Source organism: Fusarium oxysporum, genomic scaffold (assembly GCF_000149955.1).
Source record: "Fusarium oxysporum f. sp. lycopersici 4287 supercont2.30 genomic scaffold, whole genome shotgun sequence".
Lineage (NCBI taxonomy): Eukaryota > Fungi > Ascomycota > Sordariomycetes > Hypocreales > Nectriaceae > Fusarium > Fusarium oxysporum.
The window spans coordinates 562,042-572,828 of NW_017264845.1; the positions used below are offsets into that span (position 1 = coordinate 562,042).

General features: G+C 47.0%; 2 protein-coding genes across 2 annotated transcripts; one reads left to right on the forward strand and one right to left on the reverse strand.

The window, feature by feature from the left end:
- Positions 1-2,259: 2,259 nt before the first annotated feature.
- Positions 2,260-3,252, forward strand: FOXG_16060 (uncharacterized protein; the record flags this gene model as incomplete). Its single annotated transcript, XM_018396142.1, has 3 exons — positions 2,260-2,328; positions 2,478-2,514; positions 2,567-3,252. 3 exons carry the CDS (start codon positions 2,260-2,262, stop codon positions 3,250-3,252), a joined length of 792 nt encoding a protein of 263 aa, XP_018256445.1.
- Positions 3,253-7,846: 4,594 nt separating this feature from the next.
- On the reverse strand, positions 7,847-9,368 carry FOXG_22220 (uncharacterized protein; the record flags this gene model as incomplete). Its single annotated transcript, XM_018402619.1, has 2 exons — positions 7,847-8,834; positions 8,884-9,368. 2 exons carry the CDS (start codon positions 9,366-9,368, stop codon positions 7,847-7,849), a joined length of 1,473 nt encoding a protein of 490 aa, XP_018256446.1.
- Between the last annotated feature and the right edge of the window lie 1,419 nt (positions 9,369-10,787).

The following is a 10,787-nucleotide window of genomic DNA, read 5'->3' on the forward strand; positions in this document are numbered from 1 at the left end:
ATCGGCGAGTTGGAAGACAGAGAATATGGTTCTAGACTCTGAGGGTAGGTGAGACTTAGAGGCTGCAATCTCCTGATTTCATATAAACAGAGCATCATGATATGACCGGGTCATCAATAGTCAAACATGAGTCTCGTGATTAAGGTTTTGTGTGGATATGGCCTCACTTCATAATGGCACCAGCAGCCACTGGATCATGGGACTCCAGGCTCGATTCTAGCCGGCCGTATTCCTCAAATTATCTGGCAAATGAGCATAAATTTCATTCATCTCGACTGGGGATTTGTTCAACTCGACCTTTTTCAGTCAACATACCAGATTTCACTACAGTTTAGGTCTGAAATTATTCTCCTACGCTGAGCATTGAATAGCCCCTCCTGAACCCTCTAACGTGGTTGATAAGCGAGTGAGTCAGACAAGCAAGTGAGTCAGCTTAACCTATACCTTAAAAGCTACTTTTAAAAAGCCTATATAAAATTCAAGCTAACCCTAAAATAGCTAGAATTAAGATATTATATATTTAACTATTTAAAACAGCTTCTTTCTAAATTAAAGAATTGTATTTAATTTATTATATAAGTAAAATGAAAAAAGCCTTATTTACACTACTTACACTGTGTAAATAAGCTTTTCTATATAAAATAAAATAGCTAAAAATTTAAAAAAAATATTTCTATAAATAAATAGCTACATATTATGTAAAAACAGTTTTTTTAGATTCTTAGCTATTTTATTTAAGGTAGCTAGGCACTATAGGGTAGGCTATTTTTAGCTATACAGTGCGCTGACTCACTCGCTTGTCTGACTCACTCGCTTATCAACCACGTTACTGTTACAAACTCTATCAGAACTTAACGGTACCGTGTGGTCAAGGGATTGCCGGTCGCCGGCTGCATTGCGGATCGGTTTGAGTGTCTAGCCCATCCTCCTGCAAAAGCTGCGAACCATCCCATACGCATTTAAGATTTGTCCTGGCGATTGATCTGACCAATAACCGATGTCCGCACTGAACTATATAACAATCTTAACCCAATAAAGGGCCTGGAGAGGCCTCCATATGTCGTTGTCCAGGAAGCGGGGGCCGGCGAACCGCATCTCGGGAGTGTCACAATCTCTACAGCCCACCGCCGACACGTTAATGTTCATCGATGAAGAATGTGGGCGGCCATGTGTGCCAAAATGGCTACCTGTTCAGAGGGACACTAAGAAAAAATGACGGGCATTTTCTCCAAAACACGACTCTTATTATAAAACAAACCAATATCCTCGTTGCTTCCAGGATAACCAAGAAAATAATGCTTTGTATATCTCACGCATCGAAACACAACCCATACAGACCTCACGAATGTAAGAATTCTAGGTCGTTACAGCGAGGATCTTCGTGTCTGGGCGTCATGAAGGAAACCTGGTAGGAGTGACGGCATTACCTACATATACATAAGCGGCGATCAAAATGTCCCTTTACCAGTGACTAAAACATACTAGCCAGGCACCAACTATTATGAGAAGGGCTGAAAAAAAAAAAAAGTAGAATAAGAAGACTTTCGAGGATTATATTGTCACCTTATTGCTGTAAGGATCAGAAGTCGGACTAAAGTGGGGCTGAGGGGCATTTGATCGAGATTACAGAGAACGAGAAAGAAGTCGACGTTGACAGACGGTGCTTGATGCCCGTACCCACGTGAGTACAGTATAAATCATCCCCCTATATCTTCATCTAGCGTGGACTTACTGATGGTTTCTCTTATTAAAATCTCAAAGCAATCTTGAGAGAAACGATTAAAATGAACAAGTGATTATTAACACTGTAGAAGCGGTACATAGGTGCTTATTAACACAAATCAATGTCAGATCAACAATTAGGGGAGTTGATGGTATTGCTGGAGTCTAGACCATTCTTCTCATCTTTTTCAAAGTTTATTGTACCGTATCAAATCTACGTAGTATTCGACCCCCTTCTCAAAGGGGCACCAGATGACCCTCCAAGACTGTGCACCACCACCCTACCTGAGTCCGATTTATCAGAATGGTGGGAAGGATAGCTCAGCCAACTTGTAGGGCCCATGGCTGAAGGAAAGGGTGAATTAAACGGCGGGGCCCGACGGCCGCAGGGGTGATGGATTTCGCATAAGAAATATGACAAGCAACCCATCAACATCGTCCGTCGAACAGCAATACTACAATGCTCAAGTTCCTTTTTAATTTTATCGTCCGGCTTACGCATATCGCTTGCGTAAACTATTTACAACCAGTTCCTTCATGGCCACCTACGGTTATGCGACTGATCTTGGTGGGCTTTACTGGAATAAGGAAGACAGCCCAGTCGAGGTGCGTAGAGGAGGCTACCAACCCGGTTCCACCTCTAGATGACGTTCAATTTGCTTCCATTCTGGCCCGTCTGTTATTGAGACCGAAACATTATTTTGATCTCATAACATCTAACATTCCTCGTATCGGTCATCGCTAACAACCCGCAGCCGTCTTTTGACTCTTCCCTCAACCAATTCAATCAAGGTAGGAAGCCTCCCAACGTTATAATGTCTTATTTGACGCTCATACAGCTTAGAAACCCTTTTAGTCGACACTCTATGTGGAACCAAGGCATACGATCTTTCAACAGCTTACACTGATCCAGCATTTGCATCATGTCAAGTCTTGACGACTTCGTCCTCTGTTGAACCGTGCACATCAGACTTTGCCTTCTCTTATGTCGGCTCATCTGTAGGTATTGACGAAATCGTCGTTCAGTCGGGTTATACGGCAGCATCCGAGAGTATGGAAGGAAATTCCACCGGTGCCACGTCTGACACAGATGAGAAGACAATCTCGGCCCACTTACCCCAGGAAAATAGCATCAGGGACAAATCCGACGACAACCGCCAAAACAGCGAGGGGTCCCCAAACCCGCGCGCAGAGGTCAAATTACGTTCAGCATCCCGCAAGCCAAAGAGAACTCGAAAGAAGCCAGCTATTGACCCAAACACCCAGCAAGCTCGAGAGTGCCACAACAACATCGAGAAACAGTATCGGACACGTTTGAAGCTGCGCTTCGAAAAGTTACTCACGGTACTGCAAGCCTTACGGCGGGAAGACGAGAGCCCAGGGGAAACAAAGTCTTTGGAAATGAACTATTGCTTCAGCAGAGGCGATGTTTTAGATGCTGCGAGGCAGCGCATTTTGGGCCTAGAGGAAGAAAACAAACGGCTTTCATGCAAAATCGAAGAGCTCGGCCAGGATTTGATGGTTGGTTAGGAAAAGTCAAGTCCTGATAAAAGCCGCCCTGACCGGAGATTGCGTGGTCGGTGATTTATAGCTCATGTGTGCACTAGACTCGATAATTAATTTGATAAGGGTTGAAGGATAACACTTACTGGGGTTTGTATAGGAGGGTTAATTGACGCAGCTTTGTAAGCCAGCTGAAACGAAAGAATGCCCTTTGTAGTTTGTGTCCCGTAGATAAACAGCAAGTAGACGTAGGGAAGGCAGGACCGGTTGCTTGTGACATGAATTTAGGGTCAGTTGATATAACATCAGGGTTAAGCTAAAGCACGAGCTTCCGTGTAGGACAGGAGGTGCACACACCTAAGGAAAGTGCTGATCTATAATGGCAAGGGCACAAGAATGAGCAAGTTGATCACCGGAGCCCAATAAGACCAGTGAGCAACTATGGCATGGCATTTACTATACTTACAGTTGTATCATGCTTAAATAAAAAGTTCGACTTGCATCACCACCAGACCCCGACACTTGACTGCCTTTGTGCTAGCGTGCCGTCTGTATGGTAGTCAAGTCTAAGTTGTCAGGGTCCAGATCTAGAACCTATGAATCGGAAGATTAAATGCGAAACCAATTAAGGCAAGGAAGGATTTACCATGGAACAAGCCGTAGTGAGAAAAGACTAGCCTAGGTATGATCAAGAAGTTGCATTTGTGGGCATAAACCTTTTATCTAACGAACCAACCCTGCAACTTCACCACTTCGTGATCATGGCACGTTCTCTTTTGGGTCCGGATTAACACTTGGCTCACTATTTACGGTACGAGAGGAACCAGGATATTCACACCGTCTATGCATGGATGCTGCCGTCGCAATATGGACAATGAGTATGTATAATACAAGCCTACACATGCCCTAATGTAGAAGCATCATCTGCCCGTTGATCTGATACATGCGCTTGGCTTGGCCCCTGCAGCACAGGCTTGGATGATGTAAAATTAACTGCGCATATGGGGCATGTATCATGTTTCGCAAGGTACCACGTAGCAATACAATTTGAGTGGAAAGTATGCTCACACGCCAGGTGACGAACCATATCAGTATCCTGAATACCCTCTATGCATATCACACTAAACAGGGAGGTGAGTGATCAGTCAAGTACTTCTTACAATAAATAAGGAAAGAGGACGTACCACGTCATGTCCGAACTCAGCATCGCCCAAGAGACGTGCGCTCCGTCTGTAAGCTCCCGTCTTATGTCTTTGCTTGTCTTTTGGGGAGCAATAGCATCTAGATGAGGCAAATCTCTATCTTCAATGCTGGTGGATTCTGTTGATGCAGATCTCTGGGAGCTGCTAGACCCTTCTGCGCCTGCAATCCTGCCATATCTCACCAACCCATATAATCTATATTGCTATTAGGCGACTGAATAAGTAAGAGTTTCGAATAGTTTAGAAATATATACCTCGGAATACACATGAGAAATAAAACCACCACAAGTAAAAGTGGCATTGCCATGACTGGGAGCCATCCCAGTAGTGTATGTTTTGAATCTCGGTTATCAGAGTTCGGAGTGGTAACGGGAAAGGTATTGCTTATCGCAGGCATGGCTTCTACGTGTAGGGCGAATCAAAAGAGTCTGTGCCTTCCAAGTAAAGGCACAAAGGCAGCCGACAGAGTTTATGTGCTTGGAATAATTTCCAACATGGCAGGTCCTGTATAGCCTGGCCTTACATTTTTAGTTTGGGTTAAGAGCGTCATGTCCCTCTTGGCTGGATCCGCCCTATGATCTGATGGACATGGTCGCCACGTCATCCTCAAAAATTAGTCAAAAAGACTATCTCTTTGAGCGGCACAAGACTGCAACAGGTCAATCGACCCACTTCACCCCACGTATCTTTGTAACTGGTCTACTTCTATCATAGTTTACCCTATTTATTTAGCTACTTTAATTGGCTAATGACTTTCCTTTGTTACTCTCATTGGCTATTGGTCTTCTATATACAAGCTGATTTGCTTACTCTGATTGGCCTGATACCCTTGTCGTGACCGCATGCCAGTATTGTGCCGCTCAAAGAGATAGTGTTGAATGCCCGGCCCCGAGTAGATCCCGTGCCCAAGCCTACTCCAATGGCTGGTATGTGAAAGAAACCTGCCTTTTTCGTTTGGATGGATACAAGCTAACCAGGCTTTCGCCATTTGGTCAGCCAGTGATATCAAGAAGATGCGCCCAAAGATGCATAATCACTGTCTTTGACAAGATCAAGGGCTCATTAGGCTGACAGTAGTAACGTACTGGTTTGAAGGACAATGCGTCAATAGAATCTACAAAGAAAAAGAAAAAGAACTATATAACGTACGTGATAAGCGAATGTCGCAGATAAGCGAATGTCGCACTGAGCTGCATGCTCATAACTTCCTACCCCGTAAAATCACACAGGGCCCTCGAAATCAGCTCTAATCCATTGGCAGCCTATTCTTAAGACAATGCTACTTCTATTTGACATCTTCGTGCGTTATGTCCTGTCCTGCCGCACACGCCACATCGCCGTTCCTTCGTTTCCGGCCCACGCTTCCGACCACCATTTCGACGACCTTCTCCTTCCAACTGCATATTTACCTCTTGCTGACTGTGCAAATCTTGCCCTTCACCTAGAGTTAGACTCCCTCCGTCTCGCAAACGTTTCTTTTTCCTCCGTCGACGTCGGCTAAGTATCTCATTCTCCTGCCGAAGGATCTGGTTTTCGGACCTCAGCAAAGCGATCTGATGCATGATTCCTTGCGTCCCCTTTGCAAACTGGTCCACAGCATGCATAATCGAAGTCGGTGAGCTTCCTTGGTGCCGAGAGATTCGGTTCTTGATGAATTCGGATTGCGAGCTCGCCTCTGTCGGATTGTGTGGCGTCTGAGAGACCCAAGGTGCCGGTAGCTCGTCGACCCCTTGAACCGGTGTCGGCGTACGCAGCTTCACATCCAGTCGAGAAATTACACTTTCAGGGTCTAGAGGCACAAGGCCTGCTCCTCGAAAACCCCCCCGGATGTTTTTTTCCGTCATCGACTCTTGGAATGCAGCTAAAAATGCCGGAAAGAAATCCTCCTTGGAGATGTGCGTTGTACCCGCCTGCATTTTCTTCTCAATTTGCCGCCCGTATGCTTGCTTGAGCGGGCCAAAAACACCCGACATCCAGAGGCTGAAGGATATGAGATGAATGAGAAGGCATACAGAGAGTAATAATCTTATTTTCTTTGCAGTAGAGCTCGAAGTCGACTGAGAGGTGACTTTTGTGGCCATCCAGGATTAGGAGGCGATATTCACCAGTCATGCGAGGTTTGGTGTGTTTATCGAAATGCCGAACCCATTCCAGACCTCTCTCGTTCGTCGTCCAGCCATTTTCGGTCGTGGAAAGAACCCAGTCGTGCGGTAGAGGGCTATCTTCGTACCATGTCGAGAGGTGATATTGACCCGCAACAATGATGAACGGTGGCGCGCACCAACCCTCAGAACTGACGCCCTGGATCACCGTAACCCATTCCCGGCTTCCAGGCTGAGCCAATTTAGCGTTGGAACGTCGTTCCACACTTGTAACGACCAAGCCTGTTGAAATAACGCCCATCATAAAGCCAGTCTCGTCAAAGTTGTAGATATCCGACGCCACGATGCCGTATTTGATGATTGTGTTCTCCACGAGCGTGAACCAAGCTTGGATGACCTCCGGATCTTCGCATTGGGCTCTTTTGTAATCATATCTGCGAAAATGACGCGTCTTTAGCTCTGGTTGTCGTCTGACGAAGTTGGAAGCCCAGCGCTTGCCGACGGGGGACGCGTCGCGGTCAGCGAGTAGTTTATTGGCCATATCTTCCACATCGCGAAGGCGGGGAGGAAATGCTCGCGCATCCAGGTCCAGAACGTACTGGACAATAGTAGATTCCTCCAGATTCGTAAGCTTTCTCGAATTGGCCGTAATATCGCGCCTCGGCTGCATGCCGCGCTGGCGACGCTGAAGTTTCCTGGGATCCACGGAGTAGATTTTAGCAGCGGCTCGGGCACTTAGGTTTGGGTCACGCTGCATAGCCTCAAGGGCCAAGATGATGTAATTTTCATCGTTTTTCTGGGACATCCTATTTTATGAAGAAAAATGATGTTGACATGAGATTGTCGCGCGGGCATCTCGGCGTGCGACATTCGCTTATCTGCGACATTCGCTTATCACGTACGTTAAGTAAAGTTATTCCAGTTGAAGGAATTGAGTTGCTGTAGGGTGGGGTGTCCACAGACTTTTAGAGCATAATTTTACCTCTGCATGCGCGCTTTGTCTATGGTTAAGCACGTTCATTCTTTACAAAGCGGTCCCTGTCCTAGATTTCAATACTCTTTGAGCCCATGTGTTAACACGCTTCAACTTGTCGGTTCGCTAGGACAGAGCGAGGGTGACACGGCCGGTGACAGCGCCAAACGGGGACCGCTAGACTCAAGCGGGCAGCTCAGTGCTCCCACAGAGATATACAGTACGATGCCCTGGTGGTTTGGAACTGGCACCGCAGCAGGTACGCTCGAAATGGCGAGCTGGACAGGCAAGGGAGGAAAGGCAGTTGTCATTTCAAGTCGTAAAATACCCATTGTTTCAAAGCTTCATCTCCAGTCACTATTCCAAATAACATAGGCCATGTCCCTGGCTGTATTAACAATATCAATAATGCGACAAAACACCCCTTTGTTTGGAGATGTGACCGCCTCCTCATAGGGCATAAATATGCCAGACGGTGTGCGACGCATGCCAGCTGGCTCGGCGGTCAAGCTGTCTGTAAAAGTAAAGTGGTGCGGATCATGTTCTTCAAAACTCCCAGAGCTGTACCATGCTGAGTCTGTATCGGCGTCCATTAAATCCTGAGAGAACCTACCCAGCGCTTTAGGTAGACGTGCTGTCTCTTGTGGTGAGAATGGCGAAACGGGATGGCTGTGTAAGGCGCTAGAGGTATGGTGTGTGGCCGTTCCTGGGACTTCTAGTATATGTTCTCGATCTTTTAGTGTCGTTGATGGAAGCATAGCGATCGTTATTCCATCAGAGAGTAATAAGTTGCCCTCCTTCGCCGGCTTTCGTGGCCTGTCCAGCTTCATAATGATTCCGTCTTCGGAATGGGTGTCGGTACTGATATCGCCGTCGTCGTCGTCGCCCTTAACCTCGACGGCGATACATTGCTCGACTTTATAATTGAAGTGGATGTGTTTTCGCTCAACACCTGGCGATGAAATCCTAGTGGATGCTGACGATGGTAGCATACTAGAGGTATCACGGCTCATTGGCGTCGAAGGGAAGGGGAACACGGCGTGATCCGTCGTCGCTGCACGATCAAAGGAAAGATCTTTTAATCGCCAACTGCCTTTCTGCCTCGCTTGGGCCACTGGTGTTGCCTGCTGGAGTAAGGGTGACATTGACAATGGCCTCTGTAGCACGATATCTGATACGCTACTTTTCTTAAGGATAGGCTTCCGGTTAATGTTTACTAGTGAGTTGGGCCGGAACAACGAGGTACCGGAAGGCCCAGTCTGTGTGCAGTAGATCTTGCTAGCACCTGGCTGAAGGGGCCCATATAGCCAACTCACATCATTATCTTTCAGCCTGCACGAAGTTAGCTTGATATTCGTGCCTAATTCCACCATGTCCCTACCAATTGAGCATTTTGGGAGATACAGTCTTCAATTTGTTTTTACATTTTGTCCATGTTCTCCAGCATGCATTCTCCAAACGGGCGCTATTAGGGAGCTCTCCTCGGCGGCTGGTAATATATTTCCATGATGACCAGATGTCTTCCTCCTTCCAGTCATGAGCAAGGTAGTCGACATTCATCCACGGCTGGGCGCTGATAGCAGTGTCATCGTCAGCGCGCTCGTGGAACTCTCCTAATACTGGAGAACCCCCCATTGACATATCAGCCGGGTTATCATTGTCGACAGGCAAGGCGTTGTACGAGTCGCCCGCCTTGAGATTCAGACGGTGTTCCAGGCCATCGTCCCGTGCCACCAAGAACCTGTCTTTCAGCAATTGGAGCAGCCAAGCGTGCTCTGCTGACGGTTCGACCAGGTAGGTTTCTTCATCGTAATCAAATAGGGTGGAAATATCCCTAGCGGATGCTGGGGAGCAGGACAAATCCATTGATTCGCCGTGGATAGGAGGGGAGGAGGTCTAGATATATCCAGGCTACTCAATTTCAGGTGTAATTGAAAGGTCCGGTTTCATGAGTTGGAATTCGCCCTGGCCTCGAGGGTGGCTATGGTGTGTGCGGCCGTTGGCGAGAAAGGGAAGGTTGAGATCCCAACAGCCTGAGCGTGGCGTTGTGTCAATAATGGCCAATGGCAATCGACATTGAAAAAAGAGAGGAGTAGCTACGTCGTAAAAGCGATAGAGTGACATCATAAATGGCACTTTCTGAAAGGTATCCTTTTATAGTGAAAAGCCCCTCTTCAACTTGGCAATCAGTCATATTCACATGCCAACGACTGCCGGATATCATGGATACTGCTGGCAAACACATCCTGCGGTACCGTTGCAGACCGGTCGGAGAGTTTCGAGCCGCCTCGCCATGGCCTCTAAACCGTACTCGGTATAGCACATCAGAGACGCATCGCTTGCCTAATCGACAGCTGTAGCTTGACTTAAAATGCCTTCTCTTCACTTAGTGAGAGCAGTATACAGTGTCCAGGCGCAGGATTTGGCGGGGAAGCGGAGAATGACGATGACGCCAAAAGAATTTATTACGCCAGTAAAAGTGGAAAATCTTGGCGACGCTCGAATGTTTAGGTTCCGCCGTCACACTTCCGTGGGTTGTACTGCTGCTCAGATGTTGTCGCTGTCACTGGTGGACGCGTGGTGTTCGTGGCGTGCTCCGTCGACTCAAAACAACGCGGGTTGAAGCCCATTGAGTTCTTTTGTGGCTGCTGGTCCCAAACATCTCATTCTCACTATTTATTAACTGCAATACGACGGTTCGCCTGGGCTGGGATTCAACATATAGAAAACGCACTTATGATGTCGGTGACACAGGGTTCATACGCAGTGACCACCAATCAAAACAGATTTCATCAAGAAACGCACAACTAGCTTAGGTAGACTTTGAATTATCCACGGCGCGATCTTCTGCGCCATGTCACCTCTGACTGAAGCCGACAAATTGACGATCCACAGTGTCTGCGGAGCCTCAAGAGCTACCGGCAAGAGCACCCACCGATCATCAACTACCACATAGCAGACGTCCGACGCTCTCCATGGCTCTAACACAGAGTTTACGTGGCGTTAGGAGATCGAGTGAAAATATGATGCAGATGGCTGTGAGGACCTGGCGCTAGTTCTTGTGACGAGCATATGTGTCAGATATTAAGGTGAATTGTGTATATTTCTTGATCCTTTCGCAATCGAAGGACCATTGAGACCTTATATCTTTGACTGGTTCCTTCTAGGACTTGAGTCCTAGAAAGTCCTAGGTGAAAGTCCTACGATCTAAGTTTAGGGCGTCAAACTTTAATCCTGAACCTTAATCCTGAAGTTGAGGGTGAACCCTCCAACATTCAACAATAT